Source organism: Zea mays, chromosome 8 (genome assembly GCF_902167145.1).
Source record: "Zea mays cultivar B73 chromosome 8, Zm-B73-REFERENCE-NAM-5.0, whole genome shotgun sequence".
NCBI lineage: Eukaryota > Viridiplantae > Streptophyta > Magnoliopsida > Poales > Poaceae > Zea > Zea mays.
In genome coordinates this window covers 145677888-145698433 of record NC_050103.1, presented here as the reverse complement: position 1 = coordinate 145698433, position 20546 = coordinate 145677888, and the positions used below count along the sequence as shown (strand labels likewise).

At 43.8% G+C, this 20546-nt stretch overlaps 1 protein-coding gene across 1 annotated transcript; it reads left to right on the top strand.

Moving 5' to 3' along the window:
* The first annotated feature begins 5110 nt into the window (after positions 1-5110).
* LOC100278809 (uncharacterized) lies at positions 5111-19627 on the top strand. Its single transcript, NM_001151964.1, is given in 3 exon segments — positions 5111-6915; positions 19115-19257; positions 19397-19627. A coding segment is annotated over 1 exon segment (339 nt). The 5' UTR covers positions 5111-6415; the 3' UTR covers positions 6755-6915; positions 19115-19257; positions 19397-19627.
* Positions 19628-20546: the final 919 nt, after the last annotated feature.

Below are 20546 nucleotides of genomic sequence, written 5' to 3'. Positions count from 1 at the left end.
TCATGGCCCAGTACACCGCCCCCTATCATCGACGCTGCCACCCCACTCACTGTCCAAAAGCGGCTCTTCCACAGCTCTCGGCCTCGGTGTCGCCCCCGCCCCTCGCCTCCGTCCTCAGCCTCTTCCCCCGCTCCCATTCTTAGCTCGCCCCTCCCCCCGCCCCGTCCTCGCCTATTCTCTTCGCCTCTGCCGCGCACCAGCTTCACGCCCCGCGTCGGTCCCCGCCTCCTCCTCCCCCACCCCTCTCCCCCGCTCGAGGCTCGATCTCTCCTCCTCCCCCTTATATGGTCCCTCTCCTACGTTTTGTTCTAGGCTCTTCCTAACTTCCTCCTCCCGTAGAGAGAGAACTCGGTGGCTTCGCGAAGGATAGGGTGGCCGGGGATTTCAAGGCGTCTAGCCCAGGTGAGGGCCCTTCGTCAATCAATAACCTGCTTTGTTTTCTTTTCCCATTTTTTGTCTTCTCCTTTCCCTGTAGCTATTTTTCATATTTTTAGACAATGGGATGAAAGTACCCAACCAATGCCTCCATAAAGGCTACAATTGCTTATTACAAAACATGATAGAAAAAACTGATGTCTCCCACGACACTAGACCAGACACCACACAACACGAATAAAGAAATCTAAAAGTAAATCCTATAAGAGATCCCCATCCATGATGTCGGAAAAACTGCATCATCAACACCTCCATGTTACAACAAGCAGTCTTCATTTGCTCTTGATCGTCTTCCTTACGTTGAAGTTGAGTCCAAAAGCGGAGCCAATGTGTAGTTCGGAATACCACCTGCATAGGAGTTTTCAAAGGAGCATTATCAAAGACCACATCATTGCTACTCAACCAGATAGCCCAGCACATAGCTGAAACCACTAGGAGCAACATTCGTCTCATTTTTACATCCCTACCATTAAGCCAAGAACCAAAATGATGAGTTACATTGTGCGGAGGTCGTACTCCACACTAAATTTGAAACAATCGCCATAAAATTTTTGCGTAATGACAATGGAAGAAGAGGTGATCAATAGTTTCTTTACTACCACAAAAAGAACAATTTGCATTACCCTTTCAATTACACTTTACAAGGTTGTCCTTAGTAAGCGTAACTCCACGGCATAAGTACCACATGAAGACCTTAATCTTTAGGGACATTTTAATCTTCCATATGTCCTTATTCGTGACAACATTATCATTTGCTAACAAACTAGTAGACATCGATTGAACACTAAAGATACCACTGCTCGTCAAATTCCATCGAAAAGTGTCCTTTTTGTTATTCAATCGAACATGTGCAATTTGTGCCACTAGATTCATCCATTGGACCCTATATTGTTCTACCAATCCACGACGAAAAGAAACATTTAACGGAACGGTGCTAAAACACTTGCCACCACTATGTTCTTTCGTCTTACTAAATTGTAGAGTTGTGGAAACTGATCTTTCAAAGAGAAGTTCCCCAGTCATTTGTTAGGGAATAAGTGCCTTATTATCTCTGAGTCTGAGAACATGGGTTGGTGGCTTGAACCAATTTGAAGATGAGCTGAATATGTAAGCTTGCTGCCTCGTATGTACCTGATCATTCCTTTTACTATTGCCTGGTCAAGACACATGGTTTTCCTACTGAGAGTAACTTCTCATGCAATGCATGACATAGAAATTCAGTGAGCGACAAAGCTCAATCAATTGAGTCCAGGGAGGCATTCCCTGCATTATAACATGACCATTTTCTCTTCATTAGTGGTTACTGACAGCAACTAACCTTGGCTTTGGGATTGTCACCCTCCTAAAATGTTTTGTGTGTCGACAGTCCTCCTGAAATGCACCTGTAGTTTCCAATGCCTATCCAAAAGGAATTTGCACGCATGGTTGTGAACTAAGCAACTTTGGTACCAATTATAGGTTGAAAATCAGCTCCTTGCTGCATTGAGACATGCACGATTTTCTTTTATGGTTATTACATTATCATCGAGGCAGTTACTTGAACTAGTTGTGTCCAAATTATCTATGATCTGTTGTTTAGTTACAAATTGATGTTGTCAACATCTATGGTCATTTTCATGGAGTGCTATAACATCAATATACTTGTCAGGTACACAACCTACATCCCTGAAATGAAGTGACTGTTTGCCATGAACACAAGTCTCCCTATCACAAGTTTCCTATAATATATCGTGTTTATGCAGTTGACAAATGTATTGCTAGAAAATATTTATGCAATCTATACTACTACTTAAGACAGTAGTGTAGGCGTCCACACGGTGCACGGTTCTTCCCCTCCACGCCCGCCCCTGTCTCCGTGACCCCCTTCCCTCGCCCCCCCCCCGACCGTGATCCCCGTCGACAAATCCGACCGCCATCCTCCTCCCCTGCCTCCCTTCCATCCTAGCCCGCCCCTTCCATACTCCTCCCTGCATCCCTTCCATCCTCGTCGGTACTCCTCCCCGCGTCCACAGTGGATACCGTGAGCTCGCCCTCGCCTCCATGGCTCCATCCTCCGCTCGCGATTCCCCCGTGCCCGTTGGAAGGGGGTCACAGATCCTCACACGGTTCCTGCTGCACTACCTCCACGCTGCCACGCGCAGGCCGCCAGCGCTTGAGTGGGAGGGCGCCGCGCTCGCCGGCCTCGCGGACACGGCCGTCCACGGCGTGACGCTCGTCGAGGGCACGACGTTCTCGTGCCGGGGCCTCTTCTGGGTGCTCCGGATCGTGTCGGCGGTGGGGCTGAGCAGGGAGTGCCGGCACAAGCTGGAGCGGCTCATGGGGCTGATGCTGGACCAGGCCACGCTCGACGACCTCCTCATAAGACCTTAAGGAGGGCGTCCACACCATGCCCCCGCCTTTCCGCGATGCTATCCGCCCGAGCCCTGCTATTCCCACGGCAGGGAAGATGTCCCCCTGGCTCCACTCCACGCACGACGCTAGACCCTCGCTGTGCCCCCGCCCACTCTCTCCTCGTCATCCTCGCAGTGCCCCCGCCCGCGCGCTCTCGCCTCTTGAGCCGCCCCCCTCCAGCATGGGGGTAAGGATAGAAGTAGCCAAAGACGTTTGTGCAACAAGGTACTGCATGGAAACAACCCGGCTCTGGCAAAGGCGATGGTAGTTGTGGTTCGTGGCGGCGTCGCCGACTCCCTCCTCGCCAAGACCACGCAGGGCCACACCGACGTCCTCCTCCTCGACTCGTAAGCCCCCTCTTCCTTGCTCGCTTTGTTCCTACGCCAGTCCATTTGTTCCTTGTGTGCTTCCTCGACCCAAAGGCACGTGGTTTGGTCCCCTGGTCCCTTGCCTGTACCCAATCCTTAGGGATCTGACTGGATCTACTTAATTCAGGGTATAGAAATGGGTGGATTGCGGCAAACGGCAGCACCAAGCTGGAGCTGCCAGTGAAGGTGCCGTACTGGGAGACTGGGGCATCAACTACCTGCTGTTGGTGGGGGCGTGGGGCTCACCATCGACCTCCCCGCCATTGACACCTTTACTATCCCGCTCACCACCGAGGGAGCCTTCCGAGAATTCAGATGTTTTAGTGTATGAATAGATTTATTGTCACACCATAATCAGTGCTATACCGAAGTAATATTGGTGGATTAGCATATTTGGGGATTTTTGTGTTCTTACACCTGTGTGTAACAGAGGAGTTTAAGTCTGACTGTCACAAAAAATCTAACCCGATGTTTAAATCCATTTTTTCTGAAATCTATTCCACCACCAGCAGTTAAGAGAAACACTATCCACCACCTGCAGTTTAAGGAAGAAAATCATAGTTTTCTGAACTCTAAAAGGCATGGTTTGAGAAACGCCTTTCTAGATGATTTTGCATATTTATTTTTAGAGCACGGTTTATGAAATTGAAGAACAGCAAGTGTGGCTCAAAAGTATAGAGGGAAAGAAAATAAATTCAACATTGTCACATGGCACCATGTGTGCGGCATCCTATAATTGTCGACATTGATATGCTCTCATATAGGGTGTCTTGTTTCTCTTTTATTTCTGAGGAGGAAAGAATTATAAGGAGTAACAGGCTCGCCATCCACGAGTGGTCAGCTCATACTTTTTGGTGCATGTATTGATTTGTCTTGAGAAAGAACATTTGTTGTGTTATCTTAGAAATTCTTAAGGCACTGGGGTTGAATGCTTACCATCTTCTATCTTCGAAATTCATTATCTGAACTCATAACAAGGTGTTGTAAATGTTTGTTGGCTAGCAAGATACAGTTTTCCTGTTTTTTTCCTGCTCTTTCCGTTATGATTTCATTTCATTATTTCTATGTTCTAAAATCTCTGGATTTAGTTACCATATTCGAACTGCTATACTCAGACTGTTCCATTGTTGCTACTTAGAGTTTTTTCTAGCTAGCATGTGATATGTAGCTAAGGCAGTATTACAACTAAAAAAATGCTGACCTACGTGTGTACTGATAGGAATACTCATTTGGGGCAGGATGAACAATGGTTATAGTTTCTAAAATAAAAGAAATACACAGTTCTATTAGCATTTGTTCCTTTATACATAACTTTATGTTGAATCCTGCATGTGAACCTATTTGCTTTCATCTCTCGTGACTTTATTGGATTGAAGCCATTTGCTATCATCTCTTTGGTCATACATATGAGGTCTTTTCATCTTCTCAAGCTTTTAAACTCATTTGTTCTTCATCAACCTAAAAGATGAAGTCAATTTGCTTACTTTTAGCCTCTAGCTCTAAGTTTGTGCAAAAACTTTACATGAGGGGTATCAAATTCAAAAAATAGTGCTTACATGCTAGAATACTACAAATGTGATCTGGGCTCAATTGCTCATTACTTTTTTATTTTGCTTGATGATCTGTTAATGAAATAAAAAGTACCCTCTCCTTCACCGGTCCAACTTCGGCCGTGTCGCTCTGCGACCCCATCTACATTCTACACAGGCACCCACCTCGCCCGTGACACCACACAACGACTCAAGCGAGGCACCCACCATCCACCGGCACCGACGGGGTGAGGTGACGACTGGGGAGACAATTTCAGAGTTCAGACTTCGTTTCATTGTTTCAGACATTCAGAGCTTACATTGCCTCCAAGTTAGTTATATTCAAATGTAACATTTGTTGTAGGTAACGCCCCTTTACTATTCTTATTGATTAGCATGGTGGTACTTAACCTATTAGTGTGATGAACACAATCCAATAGTAATCTTGAAATTTGAAACATAGGCTTACTGTACTTTGTTTAGCCTAAAGAATTAGGGGTGTATTGTTTGAATGCTTATGCATTATACAATTTGGTTATAGAATTTGTGACACCCGATCTGCATCACCAGCTCCTTCACATCGTGCAACAAACAAGGTAATTATTCTATTTGTTTGGTTGGCATGGATGAATTTTCTGAGTCGATATGCTTCAAATTTGGGTTGGCTCCGCCACTACTTCTGGGACAGGACATTTATAGCTCTTAGCATGTTGTCTCACACATCTTTCATATAAAAAATCTCAGTGCTTATCTGTTTTTCCCTTTAATTCATTTGACTTTCAATTAGTCAACAAACATTCTGCAACAGCATTTGATCCTCCAAGCATCCAAAATATACTTAGTTACTTACCTTACTTTTTGGCAGATACACTTCATTTTACCATGCCAAAACATACTGAATTGTGATACTTTACCAATAATAAACAATACTCTCATTCAACAAACAATTCCATTACCCACCTGAATCAAAAAAATTATAAATTAGTTGCCTATCATTAACACATATCCAAATGGTTAAATGATGTCTCTTACATGACCTGCTATCAGTGGTGAAAGGCATTGCAATGCATGTGGCTTTGTAGGATCACTCTGGCTTGTGCTATAACTCTTAATCCTCTTCGTCAAGAACCCATCCTTACTCCCAAGGACCTCCATCCCTGCAGGCTCCCCAGGTTCACACCAGTTAATCTCTGGCTCATTCTCAGCCTCACCATTCCAAGAGTGCAGAATTATTTAGCATTCACTAACAATGTTATATTTAAAGTCCACACAAGATTATCAACCAATTCAACAAGTGAACACCCTACTGCACCAATTCAATAATTAAGTTACAACACTAGAAAACTGTTAACTGTTAATCAGACACCATTTTTATTCAAACTTCCAAAGGCAGTACCGGTCTTGATGGTGTTCAGTTCAAGTTGTGTGTAAGGTACTAAAAATGTTATAAGTGCAAAGAAGAGCTGGAAAATTGTTGTATGTTAACTAAAATAGTACTATGTTTGTTTATTAGCTGCAAGATTTATGTATTAGCTTCAAGTACTACTATCCATGATCCTTATTAACTTGAAGTTTGCAATCCATTAGTTAAGTTTTGGATGTTGAGAAATTTATTAATCCAATAGTTCATGTTTCTGTAGCATATAAGTCCATGGCAGTGAAGAGATATTGAGCTACCACAACTATGTCTTGATGACCACATATCCATTGGAGCTTGTTGAACTGACTGCCAAGACCAAGAGAGATAAATGCACTACAAGTTGTGCATGTGTGGATTCAGTCAGCATCGACGCCATACTCGAGCAACACCTGGACGATGTTGGTGTGGTCTTGGCCAACGACGAGGTCGAGCAGTGTGCGGTCAGACTCGTCTATGGCGTCTGCAACACGTCACTCGGGCTCTCTGTGGTTGAGCACCTCCTTGAGCTCCTCGACCGCACTGTCATCGACAACAAGTCACGTGGCCACAAATGTTCCTACAAAGCTCGCCCTGATTCCATTGTCCACAAACAACTGCTTCGTCCTCGTTGAGAACCACTCCAGGTTGACTGAGCCCAACGTTGTCATGGGTTCCTTCACCACGACGCCGACTGCGACCACGCTGTGTAGCAGGGACACCTCCTCACCTCGATTTCCTCCTCCTCGTGACATCATCACCAACTACTGTCCCACCATCCTTTGCATCCAACAAGGTAACTGGTGTGTGAATCATCTAAGCCCCTTTGATAATGTTTTGGTAATTAATGACAACTACTTGTGGACTAACGATTCTTGGAGAAATAAGAATGCAGGGTTGGACCACATAGAAATGAAATGTTGAAGAGTCATACGCATTGGTTGTGGATCAGATGAAGGCAAAGGTATAATATAGGTTTTACTTTTGCCGGTCTTGAGGAGTTTAGAGAAGATACCTGACCGGATTAGTAGGCTAGATAGCCGTACTATTAAGAGGGGTCAATGACTTAGATCTGTGTAAAACTTAGTGCCTCATAGAGCATCAAGTAGTTGCATTTGCATGAGGACTAACAGCGCTTCTCATTTCGTAAGTTAAAAAGTTCATTCAAAAGCTTGTTTGAAACTTGAGTAGTCTTGGTCGCGCGGACTGTCCGGCCCTTGGAGGCGGACCGTCCGCGATCCTCCAGAGGGTCCGAGGTTTGACCATTTGTATTGACTCTTTGCTCTTTTGCACTGCGGACCGTCCGGGCCTTAGGGCCGGACCGTCCGCAATCCTGACCAGAAGAAGGTGGCTTCGGGTCAGTCCCTGAATTATAGCCGGACGGTCCGCCTGTGAGGCGCGGACGGTCCGCATGTGTCTAACTCGTTTTTGGACAGGGACTGTGTGTTTTTATAGATTTGTACTACGGACGGTCCGGGGGACCAGTCCGGACAGTACTGTCTCAGGTCGCGGACGGTCCGGGATTTATAGCCGGACGGTCCGCGTGTGTTAACTCCGTTTGATCCGAGGCTCGGGTGTTTGAACTTGCCAGGTCGCGGACGGTCCGGCCTTGAAGGGCGGACTGTCCGGACCCACCTTTTTGAGTCTGCTCTGACATGTTTCAACGGTCATTATAGCCGTTATGGTGTACGGCGGACCGTCCGGCCCTAGGGCGCGGACGGTCCGCGTGTGCGCAGAACTGCCCCCTTTTGCACATAACGGTTGGTTTTTGATGGGGGACTATAAATAGAAGGGTTGCTCGTGTGTGAGACCTCTCTTGGCCATTCCTTGCACACATTGAGCTCATTTGTGATCCTCCAACTCACTCTCTCACACTCTTTGCTTGAGATTGCATTCTAGTGAGAGATTGAGGGTTCCTAGTGCATTTGCATCATTTGGTGATTCTTGAGGCACTAGGTGGTACACCGAGCAAGCGTCGTTGGCTTGTTACTCTTGGAGGTTGCCGCCTCCTAGACGGCTCGGGTGATTGTCTCCGTCAAGCTCTCCAAGAAGATTGTGGAGAAGCCGCGGTGTTGATTGTGAGGGGTTCGCGCCTACCTCGCCGGAGCGGCAAAGGTGACATTAGTGGAATCGAGGTATTGAGTGATTTCTTGTCCACTTGGCTCAAAGATCAAGTCGTGGCTTGATAGAGGAGCAAGTGAGAGCTTGAAGTCCACCTCAACGTGGATTAGGGGTGATCGGCAAATCACCGATACCACGGGATAAATTTCGGTGTCTATTCCTTCTAGCATTACTTATTGCCTTGCAATTGATTAGAGTTTTGCTTATTGTTCTTCAAGTATTCAATCTCCGTAGTTGTCTTTCATACATTGCTTACTTATTGACACTAGTAAATTTATTCCTCTTATAGTATTGATTAAATTTACTTAGTATTGTTGTTTTTAGTCAAAACCGTCTATTCACCCCCCTCTAGCCGGTGTCCTAGATCCTACAAGTGGTATCAGAGCCGAGGACTCCATTGTTTGTGGATCTAATCATCCCGGAGTGGGACAAAATGGCTAGTAACAACAATGTGCACATTGGGAAGCCACCGCACTTTGATGGAAACAATTATGATTATTGGAAAATAAGAATGTCAATGCATCTTAGAGCAATGGGTGGAAAAATTTGGCCAATTGTTAGAGATGGATTCGTTGTACTGAAGGAAGATGAACCATCCGTTAGTGATAATGAGAATATCCTCACAAATGATCAAGCCATGAATGTCTTTTATGATGCTCTTGATATAAATGAGTTCAATCGTATCAAGAATCTCACAACCGCTCATGAGATTTGGGTAAAACTAATGGAAATTCATGAAGGAACTACAATTGTGAAGAGTGCCAAACTATATGTGTGCAAAGGGAAGTTTGAGCAATTTATTATGAAAGAAGATGAAAGTGTATCCGATATGTTCAATCGATTGAATGAGATTGTAAATGAACTCAAAGGACTTGGTTTTAATGTACCGGATGTGGATTTCACACACAAGTTCCTTAGATCACTTCCGGAGAAATATGAGACTATTGTGACAATGCTAGTAAGGAGTGATCTATCTACAACCTCTCCAACCGAAGTATTGGGAGAAATTCTCACTCAAGATATATTTAAGAAGTCTCAAGCCGATGCTTTAAGTTTGGCAAAGAAGGTGAAAAATGAATCTATTGCTCTCAAAGCCAAGGCCTCAAAGGCAATTGAAAAGGAAGATAGCAATGATGAAGAAAATGGAAGTGAGAGTGATGGTGACATGGCTTTATTTGTAAGGAAATTCAATAAATTCATGAAGATGAAAAGAGGTCAACCTAGAAGAGGTCAAACATCTAGAAGAAATGCTTTCAATGATAGAAAATGTTTTGAGTGTGGGGAACCCGGTCACATTGCCATGAATTGTCCAAGCAAGAAGAAGAAGGGCAAAGATGAAAGTGACAAGAAGAAAAAGAAATACTATAACAAGAAGAAAGATGGCAAAGCCTACTTAGTTGAATGGGACTCGGATGATAGTTCGGATGATGATGATGATGACACCTCATCCAAGCTTAATGCCGGAATTGCCATCAAGGAAGCTCCCTCACTCTTCTCATCTCCTCATTGTCTCATGGCAAAGGGAGATGCTAAGGTAAAAATCATCACCGATTTAAATGATATAAATGATGATGATGATATCGATGATGTTGATGATGATGGCTATTCATATGATGATCTTGTTAGAATGTTAGGTGAGGCCGATGACTACATGCACAAAGAGAAAGAAAAATTTAAGGCCTTGAAGGAATTGTATAAAAACCTCCAAGTGTCTTTTGAGGAGCTCAAGACCTCTCACAATGACCTCAAAGAAAATTGTGAGAAGCTTGCGGATGCTCAAAAATCATCTATTGTGCATGAAGTTGAGGTGGTCACTAAGGATGTTGGAGTCACTTGTGACTTACTTGATAGTCTTACAAGTGAACCACTACCTACTAACTCTATTTGTGATAAATGCAAAATCTCTCTCAATGATAATATTGCTCTTGATGAATCAAAAATTATTGTTGAGAATGAAGTGTTAGTGGATAGAATAAGTACTCTAACTCATGACCTAGAAAAGGCATATGGTGGTAAGAAGAATTTGGATTTCATATTGGGAAGTCAACGATGCTCTCTTAACCGTGAAGGTCTTGGATATGTTCCCAAGAAAGGAAAGAATGCTTTTGTAAAGCAAAAGACATTGTTTGTGAAAGAATGTGACAAAGTGTGTCACAAGTGTCACAAAAAGGGACATGTTAAGAAAAATTGTCCCAAGTTCAAACATGTATCCTCCACTTGTTTTGAGCATTGTTATGTTCTTTCTCATAATGCAAAAGGTGTTCATGCTAAATTTGTTGGTACTTCAATTGTTGGAAACAAAAAGAAAGCTATTTGGGTGCCAAAGACCTTGGTCACTAACATCCAAGGACCCAAGCAAGTTTGGGTACCTAAAAGAGATTGATTTCCTTTTGTAGGTAAACTACAAGGCGGGAGGGAATCATTGGGTGTTGGATAGTGGATGTACTCAACACATGACCGGGGATATGAAGATGTTTACCAAAATGAGTGATGAAGATTGCTCAAATTATGATAGTATCACATTTGGAGATAATCGTAAAGGAAAGGTTAAAGGTTTGGGTAAAATTGCTATTTCAAATGATCATTCTATATCAAATGTGCTATTGGTTGAGTCTTTAAATTTTAATTTACTTTCCGTAGCTCAATTATGTGATTTAGGATTTTGTTGCAATTTCACGGTTGAAGATGTTATTATCTCTAGTGTTGATGGTAGCAATCTTAAATTTAAAGGTTATCTTGTTGATTTTTCATCTAATGAGGCAAAGCTCACAACTTGCTTATTTTCAAAAGCTTCACTAGGTTGGTTATGGCATAGAAGACTTGGTCATGTTGGGATGAAACAACTCAATCGGTTAACCAAGCATGACTTAGTTCGAGGCTTAAAAGATGTGAAGTTTGAAAAGAACAAATTGTGTAGCTCTTGTCAAGCCGGTAAGCAAGTGGCAAATACTCATCCAAATAAAAGTCAAATGTCCACTCATCGACCTTTGGAATTACTTCACATGGATTTATTTGGGCCCACATCTTTTGTAAGTATTGGTGGTAATTCTTATTGTCTTGTGATTGTGGATGACTATTCAAGATTTACTTGGGTTTATTTTCTACGAGACAAATCCAATGTGTTTGAAACATTCAAGTCATTTGCTATATTGGCTCAAAATCAATTTGATTTCGACATCAAAAAGGTTAGAAGTGACAATGGGTCGGAATTCAAAAACGCAAGAATTGATCAATATTGTGATGACAAGGGTATCAAACATGAATTCTCTTCCAAATATACCCCGGAACAAAACGGTATTGTTGAAAGAAAGAATAGAACTCTTATTGATATGGCAAGGTCTATGTTAGCGGAATATAATATATCGGATTCTTATTGGGCCGAGGCAATAAATACCGCTTGTCATTCATCAAATAGACTATATTGTCACAAACTCTTGAAGAAAACTCCATATGAATTGCTCATTGGTAGAAAGCCAAATATCTCATATTTTAGGGTATTCGGTTGCAAATGTTATATTTTAAGAAAGGGAAGCCGACTTTCTAAATTTGAGAAGAAATGTGATGAGGGTTTTCTTCTTGGATATTCATCAAATAGTAAGGCTTATAGAGTCTTCAACAAAACTCATGGTATTATTGAGGAAGCATATGATGTTGAATTCGATGAAACAAATGGGTCTCAAGATGAGAGTGAAAATCTCGATGATGTTGGGGGAACTCAATTGATAAATGCAATGAAAACAATGGCCATTGGTGAAATAAAACCAAAAGAAGATGATGATGAAAATAGTGTGGTTGTCATTCCCTCATCTTCAACTATAAATGAGGAAGATCACCAAAGCCAACAACTCAATGAAACCATTGATACTCATGATCAAGGTACTTCAAGACCTCAAATTCCTCCTAATGCTTCAACAAGCAATTATCAAACGGTATCAAGAATTCATCATTCCATTGTGAAGGATCACCCGGTTGATCAAATTGTGGGTGATATTAGTAAGGGTGTTCAAACTCGCTCTCGCATAGCTTCGTTTTGTGAACATTTCTCTTTTGTATCTTGTGTGGAACCTAATCGTGTAGATGAAGCTCTACTTGATGTTGATTGGGTGAATGCAATGCATAAAGAATTAAATAACTTTGCTCGAAATGAAGTTTGGGAGCTTGTTGAGAGACCAAAGAACCACAATGTTATTGGTACAAAATGGGTATTTCGCAACAAGCACAATAAAGATGGTGTGGTAGTAAGAAACAAGGCAAGATTAGTTGCACAAGGATATACTCAAATTGAAGGATTGGATTTTGGGGAGACATTTGCTCCCGTAGCAAGATTAGAAGCAATCCGGATTCTACTTGCTTATGCTTGTGCACACAATATCAAGCTCTACCAAATGGATGTAAAGAGTGCCTTTCTAAATGGTAAGATTAGTGAACTAGTGTATGTTGAACAACCTCCCGGTTTTGAGGACCCCAAAAGACCTAACCATGTGTTCAAGCTTTCTAAAGCTCTCTATGGGCTTAAGCAAGCTCCACGCGCTTGGTATGAAAGGCTTAGGGATTTCTTGCTTTCCAAAGACTTCAAAATTGGGAAGGTTGACACTACTCTATTTACTAAAAGAATTGGCAAAGATTTATTTGTTTGTCAAATCTACGTTGATGATATCATTTTTGGATCTACTAATGATTTATTTTGTGAGGAGTTCGGAAAAATGATGTCAAAGGAATTTGAAATGTCTATGATAGGAGAATTGAGCTTCTTTCTTGGCCTTCAAATCAAACAATTGAAAGATGGAATTTTTATAAGTCAATCAAAATATTTGAAGGACATGCTCAAGAAGTTTGGTTTAGAAAATGCTAAGCCTATCAAGACTCCAATGGCAACAAATGGTCATCTAGACTTAGATGAAGGAGGTACTATAGTTGATCAAAAACTTTATCGTTCAATAATTGGTAGTTTGCTTTATATTACCGCATCTAGGCCCGATGTTATGTTTAGTGTATGCATGTGTGCTCGATTTCAAGCTTCTCCTAGAGAGATTCACTTGAAGGCCGCTAAAAGAATTCTAAGATATTTGAAGTATACTCCCAATATTGGTCTATGGTATCCCAAAGGTGCTCAATTTGAATTAATTGGATATTCGGATTCGGACTATGCGGGGTGCAAAGTTGATAGAAAAAGCACCTCCGGTTGTTGTCAATTTCTTGGTAGATCTCTTGTTTCATGGTCTTCTAAGAAACAAAATTCGGTTGCTCTATCTACCGCCGAGGCGGAATATATATCGGCCGGAAATTGTTGTGCTCAACTATTATGGATGAAACAAACCTTATTGGACTATGAAATTATTTTCAAGAACGTGCCTCTCATGTGTGATAATGAGAGTGCGGTAAAATTGGCTACCAATCCGGTCCAACACTCAAGAACCAAGCATATTGATATACGGCATCACTTCTTAAGAGATCATGTTGGCAAGGGAGATATCTCTATTTATTCCATTGGCACCGATGATCAATTAGCAGACATTTTTACAAAACCATTGGATGAAACAAGATTTTGTTCTCTAAGAAGTGAAATGAATGTGATCGATATCTCAAATGTGACTTGAAGTTGATCACACATGTGTCGTCTTGCATCTCGGGTCTAAGTATGCTCTTCATGCTATTTATTTGGTATTATTTGTGCATTTTTCATTTCTAATTGCTCTAGATAGTTTAATTCAAAAATCTTGCATTACTCCATTACATCATATGTATATGCATGCATACCAACTCTTGGATTGGTCAAAATGTCCATATATGAGCACCAATTCGGATTCGGAATTCAAAATCAGAAAGTGGGCAGAGATTGGCAAAATGAGTATCAGGCCGCGGACCGTCCGCCCATGGACCGCGGACCGTCCGCAGCATCAGGCAATGGACAGTCCGAGCAGCCTCGCAGACTGTCTGAGGTCATCAGGGCGCGGACCGTCCGCCGCCCCCGCGCGGACCGTCCGCGACAGGGCAGAAAAAGGGACAGAGCCCGCAGACTTGCTAGTTGTGCCTATTCGGTTGTTCTCTCTTGCTCTCCACTCGCTATATCCTCTCTTGTGTCGAGTGTGCGCGGACCGTGAAGTGAAGTTGCGTGCGGACAGTCCGACAGCTTGCAGCAACATTCCCTCAACATGTCTTCATCACGGTATCTTCAAATCTTGTGGATTTAATCAAATTTCATCAACTTTGAGATTATTTGGGTTTCTTCTCTGATCTGAAATTGAGCAGTGGATTTCAAAATCTGATTGGTGGGATTGATAGTTCTCCTCAATATCAATGCTATGCAAAATTTTGAACTTGTTTTGCTGGGTATTATCTGCGAAAACATCAAATTGAACTCTTGTGGCGGCTAGGGTTCTTGGAGTCGCCCCTGGTCGGTCGCGGACCGTCCGCCCGGTGGACGCGGACCGTCCGGGCCTCTGGCGCGGACAGTCCGGCCCCCTAGCGCGGACCGTCCGGACCCTGGCAGAGCATTACCATTCCATTCCTTTTTATAAGTGGTGTTTGGTAGCAATTATTTATCTATGGATGTCTGTCACCTTGTTGCAGTGGTTTTGGTGGTCTCCGCAAGAAACTTGCAGGTCGCTTTCAATCCAAGCGCCCTCGTGGCAATGATGATGACTATACACCGACCACTGATTCAGAGGCCCAATCCTCAGCTGGGGGCACTGAATCCATGGATGCTGAAGATTTTCTTCATGTTCACCCTGATTATCCCATTGATATCCAAGGATGGACTTATCCCAAGCGGAGATTTTCTATGGCTGAGTACTGCTCTAGACGGACTGTGAACCAGTATGCTCTGCCATCAGATACAAATATTCAGTTTTTCCACACTCAGCTGCAGTTTGATGTCTTTTGGGGCACCCTGGTGGATACCAACTTTCATAAGCATCAGGTGATTGATTGGTCCTTCTTGCTCAGTCAATCAGTCATGGAGGGTCTCATTCCCAAATTTGAAACATGTGGGTTATATCAGTTTATGGGGCAGCGCACTGATTTCAATGAAATGGCAGTTAAGCAATTCTTGGCTACCTCAGAGATTGATATTGCAGAAGAATCTATCACATGGATGACTGGCTTCAAGCGGTATTCTGCTTCTTTTGCTGACTTTGCCGCTGCCAACAGTCTGAACTATGGCACCATTTCTGCTGGGGTGGATCTTTATACTGAAGATAATTTTGAGGATTTTGTGCAGTTTTATGAGCCAGCCAGGCTCGGTATACCCAGGAGGTTTGGAGAAACAGCAGGACTCAGACATCATCCTGCTGTCATCAACAAGATTGCCAGAGTCACCATTCTTCCCAAGAGTGGTGATAAGAGCAAAATTCGAGATAAGTTCTGGAACATAATCCAGCACATCATGAATGGTGAAGTCATGAACATTGTTCTTTTCATGATGAGGCAGCTTAATGATTTAAAGATGGACAAGAATCAAAATTTGGCTTATGCTCCCTACATTATGGCTCTCATAAAATCCAAGACAAGATTTGAGGGCCCATGTGAGATTGTTCACACTCCATTCAGGCCCTTTAAGAATGAGATAGGGTTCCTCACCAGGCCACTCACTCCTTTCCCAGATGATGAGGAAGACCCTGGCTATGCGGGTGGAGCAGCTCCTAATGTTGAGGAACAGCAGATGCCTCCTCCTCCACCTCCTCCTCAGCCTCAGCACTATTGGGAGCCTGCTCCAGGATATTTTGATCCTTATTTTCACAATATGCAGCAAGGGCTGGAGACTCATATTGATGCTCGCTTTGATGGCCTGATGTCACATGTGGATCACCGCCTTGATGACATGCAGTCTCGCTTTGACAGCAACTGGGATGCGCTGAACTCTGAATTTTCTGACTTTCGTGATCAAATTCACACTAATGTCACTGATCCCATTATGTCAAGGCTGAATAATATGCAACAAAGTTTTCAAGATAACATGGGTGCTCTCTCCAGTCAGTTTGACAATCTTTCTACAACTGACAACCTACATGATATAAGTCAGAGGCAGCAGCAGCTCCAGCAGGACTTTGGCCAGTTCTCCTCCTTGTTTGACACCTTCAGCACTCATTATTACAACATGCATCCTCCGCCGAGTGATCAGTAAGGCCTCTCCTTTGTGGCAATTGATGCCAAAGGGGGAGAGAAGCAGTGATGAGAAGTTGTCAGGCGTCTCCTTCAGGGGGAGTTGGTGGTTCTATGTGGACATTAAGATCATGCACATGCATTTTATTTTTTCATGCCGCTTTAGTTTATGTCTTATGCATTTGGAACTTGGTTTGATCTATTAACTCTATGTCGTATGTCTGTGGACTATTATCTGTAATATTCTGTGGGATGAACTATGTTTTAGTTCAAATTACTCTGTGTGTGGTTTATCGAGATGTGATTATAATTACTGCGCTCATTCTACGAATCATCTCTCGTATGCCTCGATAACCATGATTGTAGGAAAGTCTCCATCAAGCTCAAATATATTATGTGTGTTATATCTTCAACTTCAAATAATCCTGCACACACTTAGGGGGAGTCTTTCTTGCGTACTGAGTTTTTATTGGGATTTATCTATCTTTTGGACAGAACTTCAAATCAAGATAAGTCCTATGAAACTCATCTCCAAAATCTATCATATACCTTTGGTATGAGAGAGATTTGGAAAAACTAAACTTCTCTTTAATAGACTATGTGGTGTTGTCATCAATTACCAAAAAGGGGGAGATTGTGAATCATCTAAGCCCCTTTGATAATGTTTTGGTAATTAATGACAACTACTTGTGGACTAACGATTCTTGGAGAAATAAGAATGCAGGGTTGGACCACATAGAAATGAAATGTTGAAGAGTCATACGCATTGGTTGTGGATCAGATGAAGGCAAAGGTATAATATAGGTTTTACTTTTGCCGGTCTTGAGGAGTTTAGAGAAGATACCTGACCGGATTAGTAGGCTAGATAGCCGTACTATTAAGAGGGGTCAATGACTTAGATCTGTGTAAAACTTAGTGCCTCATAGAGCATCAAGTAGTTGCATTTGCATGAGGACTAACAGCGCTTCTCATTTCGTAAGTTAAAAAGTTCATTCAAAAGCTTGTTTGAAACTTGAGTAGTCTTGGTCGCGCGGACTGTCCGGCCCTTGGAGGCGGACCGTCCGCGATCCTCCAGAGGGTCCGAGGTTTGACCATTTGTATTGACTCTTTGCTCTTTTGCACTGCGGACCGTCCGGGCCTTAGGGCCGGACCGTCCGCAGTCCTGACCAGAAGAAGGTGGCTTCGGGTCAGTCCCTGAATTATAGCCGGACGGTCCGCCTGTGAGGCGCGGACGGTCCGCATGTGTCTAACTCGTTTTTGGACAGGGACTGTGTGTTTTTATAGATTTGTACTACGGACGGTCCGGGGGACCAGTCCGGACAGTACTGTCTCAGGTCGCGGACGGTCCGGGATTTATAGCCAGACGGTCCGCGTGTGTTAACTCCGTTTGATCCGAGGCTCGGGTGTTTGAACTTGCCAGGTCGCGGACGGTCCGGCCTTGAAGGGCGGACTGTCCGGACCCACCTTTTTGAGTCTGCTCTGACATGTTTCAACGGTCATTATAGCCGTTATGGTGTACGGCGGACCGTCCGGCCCTAGGGCGCGGACGGTCCGCGTGTGCGCAGAACTGCCCCCTTTTGCACATAACGGTTGGTTTTTGATGGGGGACTATAAATAGAAGGGTTGCTCGTGTGTGAGACCTCTCTTGGCCATTCCTTGCACACATTGAGCTCATTTGTGATCCTCCAACTCACTCTCTCACACTCTTTGCTTGAGATTGCATTCTAGTGAGAGATTGAGGGTTCCTAGTGCATTTGCATCATTTGGTGATTCTTGAGGCACTAGGTGGTACACCGAGCAAGCGTCGTTGGCTTGTTACTCTTGGAGGTTGCCGCCTCCTAGACGGCTCGGGTGATTGTCTCCGTCGAGCTCTCCAAGAAGATTGTGGAGAAGCCGCGGTGTTGATTGTGAGGGGTTCGCGCCTACCTCGCCGGAGCGGCAAAGGTGACATTAGTGGAATCGAGGTATTGAGTGATTTCTTGTCCACTTGGCTCAAAGATCAAGTCGTGGCTTGATAGAGGAGCAAGTGAGAGCTTGAAGTCCACCTCAACGTGGATTAGGGGTGATCGGCAAATCACCGATACCACGGGATAAATTTCGGTGTCTATTCCTTCTAGCATTACTTATTGCCTTGCAATTGATTAGAGTTTTGCTTATTGTTCTTCAAGTATTCAATCTCCGTAGTTGTCTTTCATACATTGTTTACTTATTGACACTAGTAAATTTATTCCTCTTATAGTATTGATTAAATTTACTTAGTATTGTTGTTTTTAGTCAAAACCGTCTATTCACCCCCCCTCTAGCCGGTGTCCTAGATCCTACATGGTGGTGATATAAATCATGAGATTCTAGAATATGGCTCTATTATACTGAATTGATTGGTTGGAAAGGACAGGGAACTACTGAATTCGTGTGATTTCTTGTTAGATGTAAATAGCTACTGATTGCAACTGAAATGTGTCGATTTATGATTGCAACCAAAATATGTCAATTTATCTTTATAGTTAGTATTATTGTAAAGGTTTGGAACAATTTTAAGCAATTGTCTCATTTAAAAAGATCTTCTTGTGGGATATAGAATTCATAGCTATGCACTGGCATCTAACTATAAAATGATGAAATTTGGTAGGCTCTCGATTCTCACCACTGCATTATTGCTTATAGTGGATAAATATGTTTCTATTGCAATGCACGGGCACAGACCTAGTAGAAACTTAAGGACAATAAACTAATGTTTCCCCTACTAAACCATGTGTGCACATTTGACAAAACAGGACAAGCACTACAACAAGAGGCCATGGATTTTGGAGGATGAGACGGGGAACATCAGCATCAGGGACAAACTCTGCTTCATACTATTCGCTGACGCTAAAAAGCAATGACATGATTGATGTTCAAGTTGGTTCCTGGTACAGTGGTACTGTACTCTCTGATTCCCTCTGTTGTTATTAGTCTTTAAATGAACTATGATCATATATCCATCATTTGAACATACATACTTGTAAGATTCAAATACATTAAATTGTCTAGATTTCATCAACTCTTGACATTACTAGGCACTCTCCCTCGTCGACATGTGGCAGGAGGCACACCCCACCGAGGTGTAACATCCTAAATTTGGAGGTATAAAATTTCTTCTCTAGTATCCACCAAATTCAGGTGTTACCTCTCTTCTCCTCTCTCCATTTTTCTTTTTCTCTTTCTTATATTAGAGGAATGGCTATTTTATTTAGAAATGTAATAATACTCTAGTAGATAAAAACTCCAATGGAGTATGAATTGTTGCATCATGCTGAACTCTAAACCTTATTCTTGTTTGATGCATATGCTTGAGGAGTTCTAATTTGAATTTGTGGCATATTTAAATTTGAATCCAAAATAAAAAATAAAAAGAAAAGGAAAACATAATTCAAGAGAAAAAGAAGTCCGCAACTCCCCTCTCCCGGCATTTCGGCCCAACCGACCCACTTCCCCCTCCCACGCGCCCGCTCCCTCCTCTCGTTGCACGGTGGGTCCTCTGTCGGCGCCAACACCCTCAGCCCCACGCGCACCCTCGCTCTCTGCCCCGCGGGCCCCGCTTGCCAGCCGCCCTGCGCGTAGTCGCCGTGTTGCGGACCCCGCTCGTCTGTGGGAGCGCGAGGGTTCAAACACGCGCGACCTCGCTTGTCAACCTCCCTCGCCTTCCCCCTCCTCCTGTGGAACCGCCCCTCCGCCCGACGCGCACGCACACCGAGGAAGCTGGCCCATGTCGCCCCTCCTCTCGCGCATCCGTCGTGACCCTAGCTCCTCTTGAGCCCTGCACGCATCTGCTCCCTCCCCCTTCCTCATTTTCTTCGCCCGCAGTCCACCTCGCGCAGAACCGTCGCCGCCCCAAGCTCGCCGGTGACGCGTACCCGCCGAGCCACCCATGCCCCGAAGCCTCCCGACGCCGTGCCAAGCCTCCCTGAGCACCCCCTGGGTAAGGAACCCCACCTCGCCCTTCTTCTCCCTTAATTCCATCTAAACGCGGTGGATTTGAACTCGCCGGAGCCGCTGCGTGTCGGACCATCGTGCCTCCATGGTGCCCGCCTAATGTAGCCTTCCCCTGTGCCCAAATCTCGGCCTCGGATGCCCCCGACCCCTCACCGAAGCTCACACCGACATTGGTGCACCAGATTCTCCCCCACCGCGACCGGGATTGCTCGCCGGAGCACTCCTCTCCATCGT